This window comes from Danio aesculapii, chromosome 24 (genome assembly GCF_903798145.1).
Source record: "Danio aesculapii chromosome 24, fDanAes4.1, whole genome shotgun sequence".
NCBI classification, from domain to species: Eukaryota; Metazoa; Chordata; class Actinopteri; order Cypriniformes; family Danionidae; genus Danio; species Danio aesculapii.
The window spans coordinates 2,686,205-2,709,999 of record NC_079458.1 but is presented as its reverse complement, the minus strand read 5'-3'; the positions used below and the strand labels follow the sequence as shown (position 1 = coordinate 2,709,999).

General features: G+C 37.8%; 9 gene segments (V, D, J or C); 3 read left to right on the top strand and 6 right to left on the bottom strand.

The window, feature by feature from the left end:
* The first annotated feature begins 436 nt into the window (after positions 1-436).
* Positions 437-3,326, top strand: LOC130218925 (Ig kappa-b4 chain C region-like). The segment is given in 3 exon segments: positions 437-526; positions 1,530-1,581; positions 2,788-3,326. Coding segments are annotated over 3 exon segments (477 nt in total).
* A 1,618-nt stretch (positions 3,327-4,944) lies between these two features.
* LOC130218924 (Ig kappa chain V-III region PC 7183-like) lies at positions 4,945-5,445 on the bottom strand. The segment is given in 2 exon segments: positions 4,945-5,273; positions 5,389-5,445. Coding segments are annotated over 2 exon segments (384 nt in total).
* Positions 5,446-7,781: 2,336 nt separating this feature from the next.
* LOC130218923 (immunoglobulin kappa variable 1D-13-like) lies at positions 7,782-8,293 on the bottom strand. The segment is given in 2 exon segments: positions 7,782-8,125; positions 8,227-8,293. Coding segments are annotated over 2 exon segments (393 nt in total).
* Positions 8,294-9,447: 1,154 nt separating this feature from the next.
* On the top strand, positions 9,448-12,351 carry LOC130218922 (Ig kappa-b4 chain C region-like). The segment is given in 3 exon segments: positions 9,448-9,537; positions 10,536-10,587; positions 11,793-12,351. Coding segments are annotated over 3 exon segments (477 nt in total).
* A 1,539-nt stretch (positions 12,352-13,890) lies between these two features.
* LOC130218921 (Ig kappa chain V-III region PC 7183-like) lies at positions 13,891-14,432 on the bottom strand. The segment is given in 2 exon segments: positions 13,891-14,219; positions 14,335-14,432. Coding segments are annotated over 2 exon segments (384 nt in total).
* Positions 14,433-16,350: 1,918 nt separating this feature from the next.
* LOC130218920 (immunoglobulin kappa variable 1D-13-like) lies at positions 16,351-16,862 on the bottom strand. The segment is given in 2 exon segments: positions 16,351-16,694; positions 16,796-16,862. Coding segments are annotated over 2 exon segments (393 nt in total).
* Positions 16,863-17,409: 547 nt separating this feature from the next.
* Positions 17,410-17,947, bottom strand: LOC130218919 (immunoglobulin kappa variable 1-39-like). The segment is given in 2 exon segments: positions 17,410-17,819; positions 17,899-17,947. Coding segments are annotated over 2 exon segments (459 nt in total).
* A 33-nt stretch (positions 17,948-17,980) lies between these two features.
* LOC130218916 (Ig kappa-b4 chain C region-like) lies at positions 17,981-20,930 on the top strand. The segment is given in 3 exon segments: positions 17,981-18,070; positions 19,122-19,173; positions 20,382-20,930. Coding segments are annotated over 3 exon segments (477 nt in total).
* Positions 20,931-22,460: 1,530 nt separating this feature from the next.
* On the bottom strand, positions 22,461-23,069 carry LOC130218915 (Ig kappa chain V-III region PC 7183-like). The segment is given in 2 exon segments: positions 22,461-22,789; positions 22,905-23,069. Coding segments are annotated over 2 exon segments (384 nt in total).
* Positions 23,070-23,795: the final 726 nt, after the last annotated feature.

Sequence of the window (23,795 nt, the reverse complement as noted above, 5' to 3'; positions counted from 1 at the left end):
TAATAATGTCCAGCATCTTCAGTCTGGACTCCACTGATGCTCAGAGTGAAATCAACATTAGATCCACTGCCACTGAATCTAGATGCAGTTCCTGACTGGAGACGGTTTGTTAAATAAATCAGGAGCTTCTCCAGGTTTCTGTAAGTACCAGGCTAAACGTGGCCCATATGTACTGTCTCTGTACACATTTGTGCTGGTTCTGCAGGTGATTGTGATGGTTTTGTCTGGTTCTGCTGTCATTGAGGGACTCTGAGTGACGCTGATCTGTCCTCCACACTCTGAAACACAACAAGAAGAAAATCAGCAGAAGTCCTGAATGTCTGAGCTGTGAAATGCAGTGAAAGTGAGTCTGACCGTGGAGGATCAGCAGCAGAGAGCAGATGATCAGAGCGAGTGTCTTCATCTTTACTGAAGCTCAGAGAACTGAAGGACAGAGATGCTGATTCACAGTCAGACTGATATTGAGCTTCAGTTTCAGGGGCAGGACACACATTCAAAACCTCCGGCTCACACTGAGCACAGATCAGCAAGATCAGCATTAACTAAACCTTAATATTTCAATATAAAGACTTTATAAAAAGCCTGTTCTCAAAGCAAGAGCGTAGATTTACTCTCCACCTGCACACCCCTCAACAAAGCGATGTGCTGATCATTCTCATGGTCTGTTCTGTTTATGCGCTCCATTTCATGCTTTTGAAAACATTGTAAATAAGTAAATCTAATACGCTTCATACTAAAAACAACATTAAATCAAGCAGGTTTCATGCTGCAATAAGCCAATTTACAGTTTGTGGAGGAATTAATCTTCTGGAAAGGGGGAGGCATGTGACGCAACAACCATTTCATCTCGATTGTTGTTTTTTCCTAGTTGTGGAGACCGAAATCAAAAATAAATGTTGATTATTTGCACAGCCATGGCTACTGTTATGGTGGACTAGTATCAAACTAGACTTCAAGTGACTTACACTTGTCTTTGAAATGTAGCTTGTCTTACATTTATGTCCTGAGAACATCCAAACGAAATGCAGCAGCCGCTCACTTGATAGCAGAGAAAGGCACAGCCAATCACAATGTCCATATGTGTTTGGGGGAGATGGAGAACAGGATTGAACCCTTTCTGTGCATTTACATTAATGAAAGTTGACAGCATTATTTTATATTGGACGTGAATAAATTACTGATGGGTCATTTCAGTTATGGGTGGATATTGGTCTGGACACGTCTCCTCCACCCATGCTAACTCTACAGCCTTGTCCCAAAGAGTTTCCTTTGATTTCAGGAGTGTGTAGATGTTTATCAGGTGGTTTCAGAGTTTGGACTTCAGATACACATCATTTCTACACATGTTCCCCTTGTTGATCAGCCAGTGATGGCTCATTTTAATAATGAGAAATGAAATGAGCATTAAATGAAGAAGATTAATGTGCTGTGTGTGTGTGTGTGTGTGTGTGTGTGTAAAGATGTGTGTGTTGTGAGCCTCAGCTCAGTCAGTGAAGCGTTCAGAGGTTTTTGTTCAGCCGCTCTATTAGTTTGTATCACTGTGGTACACTTTCGGCAGCGGCACCAAACTGGATGTTGGCAGTAAGTAAATAAACATATTATTAATAATAAAACAGAGGATTGTTGAATAATTTCTGGTCATTTATAGACAGAAAGCACTTTTCCAGTTGATCATATTTTGTAATATTATGTTCTGTGCTGTTAGTAAACAGTGAGTGTTTGTCAGTCGACACCGTACAGAGGATTTTCTCTGTTGCAGGATCTTTTGTTTTCAAACTACATTAAATCTTTTCTTGCTTTATAAGTTTTAATAAATGGCAGCAATTACAGTAAATAACTTATTAAAGGCTGCTATTTTAACAGCACTTCAACATATAAGATGAACTTTGAACAACTATTTTACATTTACATTTTGGTGTTGATTTAAAAATGACAAGCAGAAATCTTTGTTTTTCTATCTATTTAGTTTGAAGAACTTGACTGTTTTTAAACTGTATCTAATATTTATTCATGATCATCAAGATATTATGCTTAAATGATAGTGGATAAGTGTGTAGAATCGTATCTGACAGATGCTTTTCAGCAAAGAGAGTTACAGTGAAGATGATCCTGAAACTGACCCAGAATCATGAAGGTCTCTTCAGTGGAACTCTCAGTGCTTTGCTGATCACAGACTCTGCATGAGTTGTGTTTCTGACATTCATTCAGATTCAGCTTTTCAAGTTAAATCAGACCTCAAATCCTCAATGATCTCTGTCTTTACTCAGTCAACAAATGTTCTTTGAGAGTTTTTGGTTTAGTTGAGCTGGATATTGCGGACGCTGAACGTTTTAAAGATGTTAAATGCACACGTGTGTTACTGAACGTTATTCTGGATGGAGGATTTGTGTTTATTTAAAGTTTTATTTGTTCATTAATCAGCATATTTACTCTGAACATGTTCTCTTCTAACAGTAATTATGAATATGATCGTGTAAATGAAGTCAAACTTGAATTAGTGACTGCTGAGTGTTTAGAAGATGCTGAATTTACACACAATTGAGTCTCTAAATGACTGTTTAGACTGAACGTGACACTTTACTGAGTTCTGTTCAGGGTTTTTAACCATAATAACATTTATTTTTAATTTAATATATATTAATATACAGAGTGAACTTTATTCTGAACCTGTTATTATCTTCATGGAGGAATTATTGTTCATTGAGTAATGCTTGTTCTCCAATGAGTGAATGAGTGTGTGTGTCTCCTGGTCACTGCTGTGTTTGTCTGCTCTTCTTCTCTCCTCAGCCGTCTCTCCTCCTCAAGTGAGAGTCCTGACGCCCTCCAGTGCAGAGATCTCCTCCAAGCAGACGGCTACACTGCTGTGTGTGGCCAACAAGGGCTTCCCGTCAGACTGGAGGCTGGTCTGGAAGGTGTCTGGCGGCAGCAGCAGCAGCGGGGGTCAGGAGAGCAGCAGTGCTGGGCTCCTGGAGAAGGACGGTCTGTACAGCTGGAGCAGCAGCCTGACTCTCACTGAGCAGCAGTGGATGGAGAGCGACTCAGTGAGCTGTGAGGCCACACGGAGCGGCCAGCCTGCGCACACTGTAGAATACACTGTGAAGAGACCACAGTGTTCAGAGTAGATCTGCAGCACACACGCCACATCTGTGTGTCTCTGTGTGTGTGTGTGTGCTTTACTCACATTCACTGCACTTCAGCACACACACTGGCTGTCTTTCAGTCTCTCTGTGTGCTCTGCTCTGCTTTCTGTCTTTCACAGCAGACTAAATGTGTGTGTTTTACTGACATTGATTCATTAATAAAGCACAACTGTAAGTTGAAGTGTGTTTGAGTGTCTCTTGTGTCATTTGTGTTTCTGCTCTTTCAGTGGGTTTGATCAATAATCTTCAGTCAGTGGAGCATGAAAACAGCTGCAGATTCAGGAGGAACAGAAACCTGCAGATCACTCATACACTGATAGAGACACATGCTCAACATAAATGCTTTGCTTCAGTTAGTTTCTGCAGTGGAGTAAATGTAACCCTCTCCAGCTGACTGCACTGAAATAAGACTGTAGAGGAGCTCTGGTATCCCAGCAGAAGTAAAATGTAAAAACGGAACATTATAGCAGTGTGTACGACAACAGACTTATTTAATACTCCCCAACATGAGAAGCATAAAGAAAATGGACAATAAAGGTTTTAGAGAAACATTCAGGGTTATTCAAGCAGAGAATAAAGAAATAGATTAATAAAATAAACGAATAAAGGGACAGAATTATGTGAATACTGACCCATAAATCAACCCAACAGCAAAGGAGATTGTTAAAGATTGACACGACACGTCTCACAGCATCACTGTTCACATATAAACACAAATGAAATGTGAGTCTGTCTAAATCTGGACCAATACTGAGTCCCTGAAGATGATTCTGAGAGACTCTCACACTTAACAGCAGGAGTAGAGAGTCAAACTCAAAGAAAACTCTCAGAAGATTCAGTGACTCTTGAACTGATTTGACTCTCTAAACATTACTCAAACTGAATCACCTTTAATCAGTTCACTTGTTACTGATGTTGATTATTAAACTAAAGTTGACTTAAATACATCCTGACATGTTAAACTCTCATTATGTTAATACGGATACTGAAAATCCTAAACTCAGACTCTGATAACAGTAAAGGGGAAAACACTGAGACCACCTATAAATGATTCAGTTTTGTCAACAGATCTCGGTGACTCTGAACTCACATATCCTAAATAGAGTTTGATTCATTTGATCATGAACTGAACATGTTTTAGTTTTCCTTTAGTATTTACAGAAATCAGTGTTGAATTTAGGACAGATCATGATTCAGCTTATTTGTCTTGATGTCCTGACAGAATCTGCAGATTTTCTTTTCTTTTCTTGTAATTTCTGCACAGAATTTAGTAAATAATATTAATAATAATATTGATGATGATGATAATAATAATAATAACAATAATAGTAATATTAATAATAATAATAATAATAATAATAATAATAGTAATAATAATAGTAATAATAATAATAATAATAATAATAATAATAATAATAATAATAATAATAATAATAATACTACTACTACTACTACTACTACTACTACTACTACTACTAATAATAATAATCTGCAGATTTATGCTGAATGGTTTTGACTATATCGGAGCTAAAAGTTTAATGAAATAAAAACAAGTTAACTTTTATTTTAGGTTTATAATGAAAATCCAGTTAGATTCAGTTGTTTGGTGAATAAAGCTACAGCAGATCTCTGGAACAACAAACTCAACAATCTGAAAATCTGTGGGTATTTCAGTGTGTTGATCTGTGTGTAGTGTGTGTGTGTGTGTGTGTGTGTGTCAGCAGAGTGTTCAGTGTTTGAGCTGCTCCAGGATCAGTTCAGTCTCTGTGACTCTGACTGACGGAGGTTTTTGTACCACTCTTTATCACTGTGTCAACACCCAGTTACTACTGATGTAGTGTTCACTCTGACAGTAATAATGTCCAGCATCTTCAGTCTGGACTCCACTGATGCTCAGAGTGAAATCTAGATCATATCCACTGCCACTGAATCTAGATGCAGTTCCTGACTCAAGGATGTCTGTATAATAAATCAGGAGTTTAGGAGCTTCTCCAGGTTTCTGTAAGTACCAGGACACACATGAGTTTGGGCTGCAGTCTGAAGGTTGACTGAGTTTGCATCTCATCTGCACATTTTCTCCAGGTTTAACAGGTTCCACTGGACTTTGAGTCACTGTGATCTGAGCTGCACATCCTGAGAAACAAATCATTCCCACTATTAGTCTACAAAGATCATCATTTATTAGTCGATCTTTAAGCTTGTTCAAATGACACTACAGCTATAATATATTCAGATATAAACTGTTCACCTTGCAGTATGAAGCTGTATGAAAGAGTCCAGATGAAGATGATGATGAAGGTCATGATGAAGATTGTTGTGTGTGTCAGTGATGAAGTGTTCAACTCACAGCGCTATAAACACTCACAGCACTCAATATGCAAACACACACACACACACACACACACACACCGGTTGTGGTTTTGTGCAGCAGCTTTACTAATAAGCTGCTTCTGAACTGTTGTAGTATCTCTGAGCTTGGCTAAATCTGTGTAATGGAGTGATTCTATTCAGAGAGAGAGAAATACAGAGATTATATTCAGAGAGATATTCAGAGAGGTATTCAGAGATATTCAGAGAGATATTCAGAGAGATATTCAGAGAGATATTCAGAGATATTCAGAGATATTCAGAGAGATATTCAGAGAGATATTCAGAGAGATATTCAGAGAGATATTCAGAGAGATATTCAGAGATATTCAGAGATATTCAGAGAGATTTAGAGATATTCAGAGATATTCAGAGAGATATTCAGAGAGATATTCAGAGAGATATTCAGAGAGATATTCAGAGAGATATTCAGAGAGATATTCAGAGAGATATTCAGAGAGATATTCAGAGAGATATTCAGAGAGATATTCAGAGAGATATTCAGAGAGATATTCAGAGAGATATTCAGAGAGATATTCAGAGAGATATTCAGAGAGATATTCAGAGAGATATTCAGAGAGATATTCAGAGAGATATTCAGAGAGATATTCAGAGATATTCAGAGATATTCAGAGATATTCAGAGAGATATTCAGAGAGATATTCAGAGATATTCAGAGATATTCAGAGATATTCAGAGAGATATTCAGAGAGATATTCAGAGATATATTCAGAGAGATATTCAGAGATATATTCAGAGATATATTCAGAGAGATATTCAGAGAGATATTCAGAGAGATATTCAGAGAGATTTAGAGAGATATTCAGAGAGATATTCAGAGAGATATTCAGAGAGATATTCAGAGAGATATTCAGAGAGATATTCAGAGAGACATTCAGAGAGATATTCAGAGATACAGCTGAAGTCAGAATTATTCGCCCCCCCTTTGAATTTTTGTTTCTTTTTTAAATATTTCCCAAATGATGTTTAACAGAGGAAGGAAATGTTCACAGTATTTCCTATAATATTTTTTCTTCTGGAGAAAGTCTTATTTGTTTTATTTTGGCTAGAATAAAAGCAGTTTTAAATTTCTTAAAGCATTTTAAGGTTAAAATTATCAGCCCCTTAAAGCATAATATATATTTCAATAGTCTCCAGAACAAACCATCGTTATACAATAACTTGCCGAATTACCCTAACCTGCCTAATTAACCTAATTAACCTAGTTAAGCCTTTAAATGTCACTTTAAGCTGTATAGAAGTGTCTTGAAGAATATCTAGTCTAATATTATTTACTGTCATCATGGCAAAGAGAAAATAAATCAGTTATTAGAAATGAGTTATTAAAACTATTATGATTAGAAATGTGTTGAAGAAATCTGCTCTGTTAAACAGAAAGTGGGGAGAAAAATAAACGGGGGCTAATAATTCTGACTTCAACTGTATATTCAGAGATCTGTTCAGAGAGAGGGATATATTCAGGGATATATTCAGAGAGATCTATTCAGAGAGGGATATATTCAGGGATATATTCAGGGATATATTCAGAGATATTATCAGAGATATATTCAGAGAGAGATGTTCAGAGATCTATTCAGAGATATTATCAGAGAGATATTCAGTGTGTCGATGGTTGTGATGTTTGTAATAGTTGAGAGCAGTAAATGTGCTCTGATCTGCTCTATTCTGAGCTGCAGAAACTCTGAACACTGTTTGATTGGTTTAACGCTCTGATCTGGAACAGATTCACTTTCACTTCTGCTCAGCAACTCATCATCAGACCCTCATCAAGATCAACTGCTAGTTTTATAACTGTTTACAGCTTATAAATGTAATATTAATGAAATAAAAGTAAAGATGCAGTGGTTTGTGTTTTTTTTATTGGACAGTGGGGGGAGAAGTGGTTGGGGGTTTACCCTCAGTAATTATGGTTTAATTATGATGATCTTAACAGATGATTTGATGAAGAATTAATTAAAGCTGCATCATTTATATTGTAATCTTTACAGTATAATTAGAAAATAAAATAACTGCATGTACTGTAAAAATATGATTGACATCATAAGTGATTTAAAAATATTGAGAGTGGAGATGAGAAAATGAGCTGAATCGGTTACATGAAAACAATGGAAAAACTGAACGCTCAAGCAAACTTCATATAAAAATCATCTTGTGTAGTTTCAGTTGTGTGTGTTCAGTGTCTGAGCTGCTCCAGGATCAGTTTAGTCTCTGTGACTCTGACTGACTGACGGGAGGTTTTTGTACCACTCTTTATCACTGTGTCAACAGATAATCACCTACACAATAACCATCTGAGTCTGTTCGGCAATGAAAACTCTGACAGTAATAATGTCCAGCATCTTCAGTCTGGACTCCACTGATGCTCAGAGTGAAATCACTGTTAGATCCACTGCCACTGAATCTAGATGCAGTTCCTGACTGACGACTGTTTGCATAGATCAGGAGTTTAGGAGCTTCTCCAGGTTTCTGTAAGTACCAGGCAACAGCATAACAACACACTGGATCTCTGCTGAATCTGCAGTTGACAGTGAGTGATCGTCCAGGTTCAGAGAGCAGCACTGAGGGAGTTTGAGTCACTGTCACCTGACCAATACATTCTGCCAGAGGAGAAACATTAGAAATGATTGTTATAATCATATATAAGATCACAACACAGAAACACAAGTCAATAACACACATAATGTTGAGGGACACACACCTCCACATAATGCTGCCAGTGTCCAGATCAATATGCTGCTGAAGGTCATTGTTGTTCTTGTAGGTTCAGTTGTTGATCAGGTTTTCTGTTTGTCAGAGTTATAAACACATGCAGAGCACTGAAGCGTGTGGCGCTCATGTAAAACGCTCCACATGCAAACACTGATGGAGATTCTCCACTAGTGTAAACTGGTTTAATGTGCTGATTCATTCAGACAGGTCAATGAAGAGTGCTGTTCTTCTGGATTCTCAGAGCAACAAAATTAAATAATTTAATTTAATATTTATTTTATAAACTAGTTTAATGAGAAAGATGCCAACTTCTGAGTAAATTGTATTTTTATTAATATTGCTGTTTACTCAATCATTATCATTTCAAATGAACAGCAGAATAAACAATACATTGCAGCACGAGTCTGAACAATACAATGAATCAATGATTCTGAAGAGTCAAATGAGTGTGATTCAGTGAATCGCTCAAACTATTATTGGGAGATTCCTCAAGCTTAGAGTTCTTATGTTTATATTTTGAAGAATACTTTATACAAATGATCTCTGAGCTTATCTGGACATCAGCTGCTTATATAAGCTGCTCTTCTGTTGAGATTGACTGCTTTAGATGGACACGCTCAACTCAACTTCAGCATCAACTCAACTTCAGTTTTTACTTCAAGATGTTTGTGTTCAGTCTCTGTGAGTCTGACTGACTGATGGAGGTTTTTGTACCACTCTATATCACTGTGTGAACACATAGCCACCGTGGTAACTCTGACAGTAATAATGTCCAGCATCTTCAGTCTGGACTCCACTGATGCTCCGAGTGAAATCACTGTTAGATCCACTGCCACTGAATCTAGATGCAGTTCCTGACTGAAGGTATTTCACATAACGAATCAGGAGTTTAGGAGCTTCTCCAGGTTTCTGTAAATACCAGAATAAGTAATCATCTCCAGCACTGTCCCTGTACACATTTGTGCTGGTTCTGCAGGTGATTGTGATGGTTTTGTCTGGTTCTGCTGTCATTGAGGGACTCTGAGTGACGCTGATCTGTCCTCCACACTCTGAAACACAACAAGAAGAAGAAAATCAGCAGAAGTCCTGAATGTCTGAGCTGTGAAATGCAGTGAAAGTGAGTCTGACCGTGGAGGATCAGCAGCAGAGAGCAGATGATCAGAGCGAGTGTCTTCATCTTTACTGAAGCTCAGAGAACTGAAGGACAGAGATGCTGATTCACAGTCAGACTGATATTGAGCTTCAGTTTGAGGGGCAGGACACACATTCAAAACCTCCGGCTCACACTGAGCACAGATCAGCAAGATCAGCATTAACTAAACCTTAATATTTCAATATAAAGATTTTATAAAAAGCCTGTTCTCAAAACAAGAGCGTAGATTTACTCTCCACCTGCACACCCCTCAACAAAGCGATGTGCTGATCATTCTCATGTGCTGTTCTGTTTATGCGCTCCATTTCATGCTTTTGAAAACATTGTAAATAAGTAAATCTAATACGCTTCATACTAAAAACAACATTAAATCAAGCAGGTTTCATGCTGCAATAAGCCAATTTACAGTTTGTGGAGGAATTAATCTTCTGGAAAGGGGGAGGCATGTGACGCAACAACCATCTCATCTCGATTGTTGTTTTTTTCCTAGTTGTGGAGACCGAAATCAAAAATAAATGTTGATTATTTGCACAGCCATGGCTACTGTTATGGTGGACTAGTATCAAACTAGACTTCAAGTGACTTACACTTGTCTTTGAAATGTAGCTTGTCTTACATTTATGTCCTGAGAACATCCAAACGAAATGCAGCAGCCGCTCACTTGATAGCAGAGAAAGGCACAGCCAATCACAATGTCCATATGTGTTTGGGGGAGATGGAGAACAGGATTGAACCCTTTCTGTGCATTTACATTAATGAAAGTTGACAGCATTATTTTATATTGGACGTGAATAAATTACTGATGGGTCATTTCAGTTATGGGTGGATATTGGTCTGGACACGTCTCCTCCACCCATGCTAACTCTACAGCCTTGTCCCAAAGAGTTTCCTTTGATTTCAGGAGTGTGTAGATGTTTATCAGGTGGTTTCAGAGTTTGGACTTCAGATACACATCATTTCTACACATGTTCCCCTTGTTGATCAGCCAGTGATGGCTCATTTTAATAATGAGAAATGAAATGAGCATTAAATGAAGAAGATTAATGTGCTGTGTGAACGTGTGTGTGTGTGTAAAGATGTGTGTGTTGTGAGCCTCAGCTCAGTCAGTGAAGCGTTCAGAGGTTTTTGTTCAGCCGCTCTATTAGTTTGTATCACTGTGGTACACTTTCGGCAGCGGCACCAAACTGGATGTTGGCAGTAAGTAAATAAACATATTATTAATAATAAAACAGAGGATTGTTGAATAATTTCTGGTCATTTATAGACAGAAAGCACTTTTCCAGTTGATCATGTTTTGTAATATTATGTTCTGTGCTGTTAGTAAACAGTGAGTGTTTGTCAGTCGACACCGTACAGAGGATTTTCTCTGTTGCAGGATCTTTTGTTTTCAAACTACATTAAATCTTTTCTTGCTTTATAAGTTTTTCTAAATGGCAGCAATTACAGTAAATAACTTATTAAAGGCTGCTATTTTAACAGCACTTCAACATATAAGATGAACTTTGAACAACTATTTTACATTTACATTTTGGTGTTGATTTAAAAATGACAAGCAGAAATCTTTGTTTTTCTATCTATTTAGTTTGAAGAACTTGACTGTTTTTAAACTGTATCTAATATTTATTCATGATCATCAAGATATTATGCTTAAATGATAGTGGATAAGTGTGTAGAATCGTATCTGACAGATGCTTTTCAGCAAAGAGAGTTACAGTGAAGATGATCCTGAAACTGACCCAGAATCATGAAGGTCTCTTCAGTGGAACTCTCAGTGCTTTGCTGATCACAGACTCTGCATGAGTTGTGTTTCTGACATTCATTCAGATTCAGCTTTTCAAGTTAAATCAGACCTCAAATCCTCAATGATCTCTGTCTTTACTCAGTCAACAAATGTTCTTTGAGAGTTTTTGGTTTAGTTGAGCTGGATATTGCGGACGCTGAACGTTTTAAAGATGTTAAATGCACACGTGTGTTACTGAACGTTATTCTGGATGGAGGATTTGGGTTTATTTAAAGTTTTATTTGTTCATTAATCAGCATATTTACTCTGAACATGTTCTCTTCTAACAGTAATTATGAATATGATCGTGTAAATGAAGTCAAACTTTAATTAGTGACTGCTGAGTGTTTAGAAGATGCTGAATTTACACACAATTGAGTCTCTAAATGACTGTTTAGACTGAACGTGACACTTTACTGAGTTCTGTTCAGGGTTTTTAACCATAATAATATTTATTTTAATTTAATATATATTAATATACAGAGTGAACTTTATTCTGAACCTGTTATTATCTTCATGGAGGAATTATTGTTCATTGAGTAATGCTTGTTCTCCAGTGAGTGAATGAGTGTGTGTGTCTCCTGGTCACTGCTGTGTTTGTCTGCTCTTCTTCTCTCCTCAGCCGTCTCTCCTCCTCAAGTGAGCGTCCTGACGCCCTCCAGTGCAGAGATCTCCTCCAAGCGGACGGCTACACTGCTGTGTGTGGCCAACAAGGGCTTCCCGTCAGACTGGAGGCTGGTCTGGAAGGTGTCTGGCGGCAGCAGCAGCAGCGGGGGTCAGGAGAGCAGAAGTGCTGGGCTCCTGGAGAAGGACGGTCTGTACAGCTGGAGCAGCAGCCTGACTCTCACTGAGCAGCAGTGGATGGAGAGCAACTCAGTGAGCTGTGAGGCCACACGGAGCGGCCAGCCTGCGCACACTGCAGAATACATTGTGATGAGACAGCAGTGTTCAGAGTAGATCTGCAGCACACACACCACATCTGTGTGTCTATCTGTGTGTGTGTGTGTGTGTGTGTGTGTGTGCGCTTTACTCACATTCACTGCACTTCAGCACACACACACTGGCTGTCTTTCAGTCTCTCTGTGTGCTCTGCTCTGCTTTCTGTCTTTCACAGCAGACTAAATGTGTGTGTTTTACTGACATTGATTCATTAATAAAGCACAACTGTAAGTTGAAGTGTGTTTGAGTGTCTCTTGTGTCATTTGTGTTTCTGCTCTTTCAGTGGGTTTGATCAATAATCTTCAGTCAGTGGAGCATGAAAACAGCTGCAGATTCAGGAGGAACAGAAACATGCAGATCACTCCTACACTGATAGAGACACATGCTCAACATAAATGCTTTGCTTCAGTTAGTTTCTGCAGTGGAGTAAATGTAACCCTCTCCAGCTGACTGCACTGAAATAAGACTGTAGAGGAGCTCTGGTATCCCAGCAGAAGTAATATGTCAAAACTGAACATTATAGCAGTGTGTACGACAACAGACTTATTTAATACTCCCCAACATGAGAAGCATAAAGAAAATGGACAATAAAGGCTTTAGAGAAACATTCAGGGTTATTCAAGCAGAGAATAAAGAAATAGATTTATAAAATAAACTAATAAAGGGACAGAATTATGTGAATACTGACCCATAAATCAACCCAACAGCAAAGGAGATTGTTAAAGATTGACACGACACGTCTCACAGCATCACTGTTCACATATAAACACAAATGAAATGTGAATCTCTCTAAATCTGGACCAATACTGAGTCCCTGAAGATAATGATTCTGAGAGACTCTCACACTTAACAGCAGGAGTAGAGAGTCAAACTCAAAGAAAACTCTCAGAAGATTCAGTGACTTTTGAACTGATTTGACTCTCTAAACATTACTCAAACTGAATCACCTTTAATCAGTTCACTTGTTACAGATGTTGATTATTAAACTAAAGTTGACTTAAATACATCCTGACATGTTAAACTCTCATTATGTTAATACGGATACTGAAAATCCTAAACTCAGACTCTGATAACAGTAAAGGGGAAAACACTGAGACCACCTATAAATGATTCAGTTTTATCAACAGATCTCGGTGACTCTGAACTCACATATCCTAAATAGAGTTTGATTCATTTGATCATGAACTGAACATGTTTTAGTTTTCCTTTAGTATTTACAGAAATCAGTGTTGAATTTAGGACAGATCATGATTCAGCTTATTTGTCTTGATGTCCTGACAGAATCTGCAGATTTTCTTTTCTTGTAATTTCTGCACAGAATTTAGTAAATATTAATAATATTAATAATAATAACAACAACAACAACAACAACAACAACAACAACAATAATAATAACAATAGTAATAATAATAACAATAATAATAATAATAATAATAATAATCTGCAAATTTATGCTGAATGGTTTTGACTATATCGGAGCTAAAAGTTTAATGAAATAAAAGCAAGTTAACTTTTATTTTAGGTTTATAATGAAAATCCAGTTAGATTCAGTTGTTTGGTGAATAAAGCTACAGCAGATCTCTGGAACAACAAACTCAACAATCTGAAAATCTGTGGGTATTTCAGTGTGTTGATCTGTGTGTAGTGTGCGTGTGTGTGTGTGTGTGTGTGTGTGTGTTTGTCCTCTGTGTGTCAGTAGTGTTCAGTGTTTGAGCTGCTCCAGGATCAGTTCAGTCTCTGTGACTCTGACTGACTGACGGAGGTTTTTGTACCACTCTTTATCACTGTGTCAACACCCAGTTACTACTGATGTAGTGTAAACTCTGACAGTAATAATGTCCAGCATCTTCAGTCTGGACTCCACTGATGCTCAAAGTGAAATCAACATTAGATCCACTGCCACTGAATCTAGATGCAGTTCCTGACTGGAGACGGTTTACGTAATAAATCAGGAGTTTAGGAGCTTCTCCAGGTTTCTGTAAATACCAGGACACACAGGGTGGGCTGCAGTGTGCTGTACTAGTACTGAGTTTGCAGCTCATCTGCACATTTTCTCCAGGTTTAACAGGTTCCACTGGACTTTGAGTCACTGTGATCTGAGCTGCACATCCTGAGAAACAAATCATTCCCACTATTAGTCTACAAAGATCATCATTTATTAGTCGATCTTTAAGCTTGTTCAAATGACACTACAGCTATAATATATTCAGATATAAACTGTTCACCTTGCAGTATGAAGCTGTATGAAAGAGTCCAGATGAAGATGATGATGAAGGTCATGATGATGAAGATTGTTGTGTGTGTCAGTGATGAAGTGTTCAACTCACAGCGCTATAAACACTCACAGCACTCAATATGCAAACACACACACACACACACACACACACACACACACACACACACCGGTTGTGGTTTTGTGCAGCAGCTTTACTAATAAGCTGCTTCTGAACTGTTGTAGTATCTCTGAGCTTGGCTAAATCTGTGTAATGGAGTGATTCTATTCAGAGAGAGAGAAATACAGAGAGATATTCAGAGAGATATTCAGAGAGATATTCAGAGATATTCAGAGAGATATTCAGAGATATTCAGAGAGATATTCAGAGAGATATTCAGAGAGATATTCAGAGAGATATTCAGAGAGATATTCAGAGAGATATTCAGAGAGATATTCAGAGAGATATTCAGAGATATTCAGAGAGATATTCAGAGAGATATTCAGAGAGATATTCAGAGAGATATTCAGAGATATTCAGAGATATTCAGAGAGATATTCAGAGAGATATTCAGAGAGATATTCAGAGAGATATTCAGAGAGATATTCAGAGAGACATTCAGAGAGACATTCAGAGAGACATTCAGAGAGACATTCAGAGAGACATTCAGAGAGATATTCAGAGATACAGCTGAAGTCAGAATTATTCGCCCCCCTTTGAATTTTTGTTTCTTTTTTTAAATATTTCCCAAATGATGTTTAACAGAGGAAGGAAATGTTCACAGTATTTCCTATAATATTTTTTCTTCTGGAGAAAGTCTTATTTGTTTTATTTTGGCTAGAATAAAAGCAGTTTTAAATTTCTTAAAGCATTTTAAGGTTAAAATTATCAGCCCCTTTAAGCATAATATATATTTCAATATTCTCCAGAACAAACCATCATTATACAATAACTTGCCTAATTACCCTAACCTGCCTAGTTAACCTAATTAACCTAGTTAAGCCTTTAAATGTCACTTTAAGCTGTATAGAAGTGTCTTGAAGAATATCTAGTCTAATATTATTTACTGTCATCATGACAAAGATAAAATAAATCAGTTATTAGAGATGAGTTATTAAAACTATTATGATTAGAAATGTGTTGAAGAAATCTGCTCTGTTAAACAAAGTGGGGAGAAAAATAAACAGGGGGGCTAATAATTCAGACTTCAGCTGTATATTCAGAGATCTATTCGGGGATATATTCAGAGAGATCTATTCAGAGAGGGATATATTCAGAGATCTATTCAGGGATATATTCAGGGATATATTCAGAGATATTATCAGAGATATATTCAGAGAGAGATGTTCAGAGATCTATTCAGAGATATTATCAGAGAGATATTCAGTGTGTCGATGGTTGTGATGTTTGTAATAGTTGAGAGCAGTAAATGTGCTCTGATCTGCTCTATTCTGAGCTGCAGAAACTCTGAACACTGTTTGATTGGTTTAACGATCTGATCTGGAACAGATTCACTTTCACTTCTGCTCAGCAACTCATCATCAGACCCTCATCAAGATCAACTGCTAGTTTTATAACTGTTTACAGCTTATAAATGTAATATTAATGAAATAAAAGTAAAGATGCAGTGGTTTGTGTTTTTTTTTATTGGACAGTGGGGGGAGAAGGGGTTGGGGGTTTACCCTCAGTAATTATGGTTTAATTATGATGATCTTAACAGATGATTTGATGAAGAATTAATTAAAGCTGCATCATTTATATTGTAATCTTCACAGTATAATTAGAAAATAAAATAACTGCATGTACTGTAAAAATATGATTGACATAAGTGATTTAAAAATATTGAGAGTGGAGATGAGAAAATGAGCTGAATCGGTTACATGAAAACAATGGAAAAACTGAACGCTCAAGCAAACTTCATATAAAAATCATCTTGTGTAGTTTCAGTTGTGTGTGTTCAGTGTCTGAGCTGCTCCAGGATCAGTTCAGTCTCTGTGACTCTGACGGAGGTTTTTGTACCACTCTTTATCACTGTGTCAACAGATAATCACCTACACAATAACCATCTGAGTCTGTTCGGCAATGAAAACTCTGACAGTAATAATGTCCAGCATCTTCAGTCTGGACTCCACTGATGCTCAGAGTGAAATCACTGTTAGATCCACTGCCACTGAATCTAGATGCAGTTCCTGACTGACGACTGTTTGCATAGATCAGGAGTTTAGGAGCTTCTCCAGGTTTCTGTAAGTACCAGGCAACAGCATAACAACACACTGGATCTCTGCTGAATCTGCAGTTGACAGTGAGTGATTGTCCAGGTTCAGAGAGCAGCACTGAGGGAGTTTGAGTCACTGTCACCTGACCAATACATTCTGCCAGAGGAGAAACATTAGAAATGATTGTTATAATCATATATAAGATCACAACACAGAAACACAAGTCAATAACACACATAATCTTGAGGGACACACACCTCCACATAATGCTGCCAGTGTCCAGATCAATATGCTGCTGAAGGTCATTGTTGTTCTTGTAGGTTCAGTTGTTGATCAGGTTTTCTGTTTGTCAGAGTTATAAACACATGCAGAGCACTGAAGCGTGTGGCGCTCATGTAAAACACTCCACATGCAAACACTGATGGAGATTCTCCACTAGTGTAAACTGGTTTAATGTGCTGATTCATTCAGACAGGTCAATGAAAAGAGTGCTGTTCTTCTGGATTCTCAGAGCAACAAAATTAAATAAAAATTTAATATTTATTTTATAAACTAGTTTAATGAGAAAGATGCCAACTTCTGAGTAAATTGTATTTTTAATAATATTGCTGTTTACTCAATCATTATCATTTCAAATGAACAGCAGAATAAACAATACAATGCAGCACGAGTCTGAACAATACAATGAATCAATGATTCTGATGAGTCAAATGAGTGTGATTCAGTGAATCGCTCAAACTATTATTGGGAGATTCCTCAAGCTTAGAGTTCTTATGTTTATATTTTGAAGAATACTTTATACAAATGTGCTCTGAGCTTATCTGGACATCAGCTGCTTATATAAGCTGCTCTTGTGTTGAGATTGACTGCTTTAGATGGACACGCTCAACTCAACTTCAGTTTTTACTTCAAGATATTTGTGTTCAGTCTCTGTGAGTCTGACTGACTGATGGAGGTTTTTGTACCACTCTATATCACTGTGTAAACTCTGACAGTAATAATGTCCAGCATCTTCAGTCTGGACTCCACTGATGCTCAGAGTGAAATCACTGTTAGATCCACTGCCACTGAATCTAGATGCAGTTCCTGACTGGAGACGGTTTGTTAAATAAATCAGGAGTTTAGGAGCTTCTCCAGGTTTCTGTAAATACCAGAATAAGTAGTCATCTCCAGCACTGTCACTGTACACATTTGTGCTGGTTCTGCAGGTAATTGTGACGGGTTTGTCTGGTTCTGCTGTCATTGAGGGACTCTGAGTGATGCTGATCTGTCCTCCACACTCTGAAACACAAGAAGAAGAAGAAAATCAGCAGAAGTCCTGAATGTCTGAGCTGTGAAATGCAGTGAAAGTGAGTCTGACCGTGGAGGATCAGCAGCAGAGAGCAGATGATCAGAGCGAGTGTCTTCATCTTTACTGAAGCTCAGAGAACTGAAGGACAGAGATGCTGATTCACAGTCAGACTGATATTGAGCTTCAGTTTCAGGGGCAGGACACACATTCAAAACCTCCGGCTCACACTGAGCACAGATCAGCAAGATCAGCATTAACTAAACCTTAATATTTCAATATAAAGATTTTATAAAAAGCCTGTTCTCAAAACAAGAGCGTAGATTTACTCTCCACCTGCACACCCCTCAACAAAGCGATGTGCTGATCATTCTCATGTGCTGTTCTGTTTATGTTAAAACATTGTAAATAAGTAAATCTAATACGCTTCATACTAAAAACAACATTAAATCAAGCAGGTTTCATGCTGCAATAAGCCAATTTACAGTTTGTGGAGGAATTAATCTTCTGGAAAGGGGGAGGCATGTGACGCAACAACCATTTCATCTCGATTGTTGTTTTTTCCTAGTTGTGGAGACCGAAATCAAAAATAAATGTTGATTATTTGCACAGCCATGGCTACTGTTATGGTGGACTAGTATCAAACTAGACTTCAAGTGACTTACACTTGTCTTTGAAATGTAGCTTGTCTTACATTTATGTCCTGAGAACATCCAAACGAACCGCAGCAGCCGCTCACTTGATAGCAGAGAAAGGCACAGCCAATCACAATGTCCATATGTGTTTGGGGGAGATGGAGAACAGGATTGAACCCTTTCTGTGCATTTACCTTAATGAAAGTTGACCGCATAATTTTATATTGGACGTGAATAAATTACTGATGGGTCATTTCAGTTATGGGTGGATATTGGTCTGGACACGTCTCCTCCACCCATGCTAACTCTACAGCCTTGTCCCAAAGAGTTTCCTTTGATTTCAGGAGTGTGTAGATGTTTATCAGGTGGTTTCAGAGTTTGGACTTCAGATACACATCATTTCTACACATGTTCCCCTTGTTGATCAGCCAGTGATGGCTCATTTTAATAATGAGAAATGAAATGAGCATTAAATGAAGAAGATTAATGTGCTGTGTGTGTGTGTGTGTGTGTGTGTGTGTGTGTGTGTGTGTGTGTGTGTGTGTGTGTGTGTGTGTGTGTGTGTGTGTGTGTGTGTGTGTGTGTGTAAAGATGTGTGTGTTGTGAGCCTCAGCTCAGTCAGTGAAGCGTTCAGAGGTTTTTGTTCAGCCGCTCTATTAGTTTGTATCACTGTGGTACACTTTCGGCAGCGGCACCAAACTGGATGTTGGCAGTAAGTAAATAAACATATTATTAATAATAAAACAGAGGATTGTTGAATAATTTCTGGTCATTTATAGACAGAAAGCACTTTTCCAGTTGATCATATTTTGTAATATTATGTTCTGTGCTGTTAGTAAACAGTGAGTGTTTGTCAGTCGACACCGTACAGAGGATTTTCTCTGTTGCAGGATCTTTTGTTTTCAAACTACATTAAATCTTTTCTTGCTTTATAAGATTTAATAAATGGCAGCAATTACAGTAAATAACTTATTAAAGGCTGCTATTTTAACAGCACTTCAACATATAAGATGAACTTTGAACAACTATTTTACATTTACATTTTGGTGTTGATTTAAAAATGACAAGCAGAAATCTTTGTTTTTCTATCAATTTAGTTTGAAGAACTTGACTGTTTTTAAACTGTATCTAATATTTATTCATGATCATCAAGATATTATGCTTAAATGATAGTGGATAAGTGTGTAGAATCGTATCTGACAGATGCTTTTCAGCAAAGAGAGTTACAGTGAAGATGATCCTGAAACTGACCCAGAATCATGAAGGTCTCTTCAGTGGAAATCTCAGTGCTTTGCTGATCACAGACTCTGCATGAGTTGTGTTTCTGACATTCATTCAGATTCAGCTTTTCAAGTTAAATCAGACCTCAAATCCTCAATGATCTCTGTCTTTACTCAGTCAACAAATGTTCTTTGAGAGTTTTTGGTTTAGTTGAGCTGGATATTGCGGACGCTGAACGTTTTAAAGATGTTAAATGCACACGTGTGTTACTGAACGTTATTCTGGATGGAGGATTGGTGTTTATTTAAAATTTTATTTGTTCATTAATCAGCATATTTACTCTGAACATGTTCTCTTCTAACAGTAATTATGAATATGATCGTGTAAATGAAGTCAAACTTTAATTAGTGACTGCTGAGTGTTTAGAAGATGCTGAATTTACACACAATTGAGTCTCTAAATGACTGTTTAGACTGAACGTGACACTTTACTGAGTTCTGTTCAGGGTTTTTAACCATAATAACATTTATTTTTAATTTAATATATATTAATATACAGAGTGAACTTTATTCTGAACCTGTTATTATCTTCATAGAGGAATCATTGTTCATTGAGTAATGCTTGTTCTCCAGTGAGTGAATGAGTGTGTGTGTCTCTCCTGGTCACTGCTGTGTTTGTCTGCTCTTCTTCTCTCCTCAGCCGTCTCTCCTCCTCAAGTGAGAGTCCTGACGCCCTCCAGTGCAGAGATCTCCTCCAAGCAGACGGCTACACTGCTGTGTGTGGCCAACAAGGGCTTCCCGTCAGACTGGAGGCTGGTCTGGAAAGTGTCCGGCGGCAGCAGCAGCAGCAGGGGTCAGGAGAGCAGAAGTGCTGGGCTCCTGGAGAAGGACGGTCTGTACAGCTGGAGCAGCAGCCTGACTCTCACTGAGCAGCAGTGGATGGAGAGCGACTCAGTGAGCTGTGAGGCCACACGGAGCGGCCAGCCTGCGCACACTGCAGAATACACTGTGAAGAGACCGCAGTGTTCAGAGTAGATCTGCAGCACACACACCACATCTGTGTGTCTCTCTGTGTGTGTGTGTGTGTGTGTGCGCTTTACTCGCATTCACTGCACTTCAGCACACACACTTGCTGTGTTTCAGTCTCTCTGTGTGCTCTGCTCTGCTTTCTGTCTTTCACAGCAGACTAAATGTGTGTGTTTTACTGACATTGATTCATTAATAAAGCACAACTGTAAGTTGAAGTGTGTTTGAGTGTCTCTTGTGTCATTTGTGTTTCTGCTCTTTCAGTGGGTTTGATCAATAATCTTCAGTCAGTGGAGCATGAAAACAGCTGCAGATTCAGGAGGAACAGAAACATGCAGATCACTCCTACACTGATAGAGACACATGCTCAACATAAATGCTTTGCTTCAGTTAGTTTCTGCAGTGGAGTAAATGTAACCCTCTCCAGCTGACTGCACTGAAATAAGACTGTAGAGGAGCTCTGGTATCCCAGCAGAAGTAATATGTCAAAACTGAACATTATAGCAGTGTGTACGACAACAGACTTATTTAATACTCCCCAACATGAGAAGCATAAAGAAAATGGACAATAAAGGTTTTAGAGAAACATTCAGGGTTATTCAAGCAGAGAATAAAGAAATAGATTTATAAAATAAACTAATAAAGGGACAGAATTATGTGAATACTGACCCATAAATCAACCCAACAGCAAAGGAGATTGTTAAAGATTGACACGACACGTCTCACAGCATCACTGTTCACATATAAACACAAATGAAATGTGAATCTCTCTAAATCTGGACCAATACTGAGTCCCTGAAGATGATTCTGAGAGACTCTCACACTTAACAGCAGGAGTAGAGAGTCAAACTCAAAAAGAAAACTCTCAGAAGATTCAGTGACTCTTGAACTGATTTGACTCTCTAAACATTACTCAAACTGAATCACCTTTAATCAGTTCACTTGTTACTGATGTTGATTATTAAACTAAAGTTGACTTAAATACATCCTGACATGTTAAACTCTCATTATGTTAATACGGATACTGAAAATCCTAAACTCAGACTCTGATAACAGTAAAGGGGAAAACACTGAGACCACCTATAAATGATTCAGTTTTGTCAACAGATCTCGGTGACTCTGAACTCACATATCCTAAATAGAGTTTGATTCATTTGATCATGAACTGAACATGTTTTAGTTTTCCTTTAGTATTTACAGAAATCAGTGTTGAATTTAGGACAGATCATGATTCAGCTTATTTGTCTTGATGTCTTGACAGAATCTGCAGATTTTCTTTTCTTTTCTTGTAATTTCTGCACAGAATTTAGTAAATAATATTAATAATAATATTGATGATGATAATAATAACAATAATAGTAATAATAATAATAATAATAACAATAATAATAATAATAATAATAATAATCTGCAGATTTTCGCTGAATGGTTTTGACTATATCGGAGCTAAAAGTTTAATGAAATAAAAACAAGTTAACTTTTATTTTAGGTTTATAATGAAAATCCAGTTAGATTCAGTTGTTTGGTGAATAAAGCTACAGCAGATCTCTGGAACAACAAACTCAACAATCTGAAAATCTGTGGGTATTTCAGTGTGTTGATCTGTGTGTAGTGTGTGTGTGTGTGTGTGTGTGTGTGTGTGTGTGTGTGTGTGTGTGTGTCCTCTGTGTGTCAGTAGAGTGTTCAGTGTTCCAGGATCAGTTCAGTCTCTGTGACTCTGACTGACTGACGGAGGTTTTTGTACCACTCTTTATCACTGTGTCAACACCCAGTTACCGCTGATGATGTGTGCACTCTGACAGTAATAATGTCCAGCATCTTCAGTCTGGACTCCACTGATGCTCAGAGTGAAATCAACATTAGATCCACTGCCACTGAATCTAGATGCCGTTCCTGACTGGAGACGGTTTACGTAATAAATCAGGAGTTTAGGAGCTTCTCCAGGTTTCTGTAAATACCAGGACACACAGGGTGGGCTGCAGTGTGCTGTACTAGTACTGAGTTTGCAGCTCATCTGCACATTTTCTCCAGGTTTAACAGGTTCCACTGGACTTTGAGTCACTGTGATCTGAGCTGCACATCCTGAGAAACAAATCATTCCCACTATTAGTCTACAAAGATCATCATTTATTAGTCGATCTTTAAGCTTGTTCAAATGACACTACAGCTATAATATATTCAGATATAAACTGTTCACCTTGCAGTATGAAGCTGTATGAAAGAGTCCAGATGAAGATGATGATGAAGGTCATGATGATGAAGATTGTTGTGTGTGTCAGTGATGAAGTGTTCAACTCACAGCGCTATAAACACTCACAGCACTCAATATGCAAACACACACACACACTGTTAATAATCTGTGTGAAGTGTATTATCTCTGCGCTCAGCTAGTAGAGTTGAGCTGTAATGTGTTGTAATAGTGAACACAGCTGCACTGAGCATTAATGTCAAATGAAGCTCTTGTGGTTTGATCTGCTCTATTCTGAGCTGCAGAAACTCTGAACACTGTTTGATTGGTTTAACGCTCTGAACTGGAACAGATTCACTTTCACTTCTGCTCATCGACTCATCATCAGACCATTATTAAGATCAACTGAACATCTGATAACGTTTATAAACAGTTTCTTAGTTAAATAAATCAAAATAGATTGAGACTCGAGATTCATCTGGTAGATTATGTGATTCATGATTATGATTTATGAATTGCTTTTGTAATTTTAAATGCATTCATGGCAATATTTAAGTGCTTAAATGTTTTTCAAAGTAAAGAAATTATCAGCTTTAGATTGTTTCTTGTGACTCTGAATGACAAATACTACAATATTAGCTGAATTCAGTTTGCTCAGTCTCCTAAATGAAGAATAAATCAGTGATATCCTGAGACTCTGTCTGTGTTGATGAGGAACGACCGCAGTAAATCAGCATTATTCTGACACAGAAACAGCTGGAGTTTCCACACAGTGACTGTTTTACTCCAGCAGTAGTGGAGGTGTCATGACATGCAGCTTTCTGAATGTTTTACTCTGGTTTACTGGAGACTGGAGTGTTGTTTGAGGCGTCGTGTGTTTATTAGATCATCAGCAGCTCT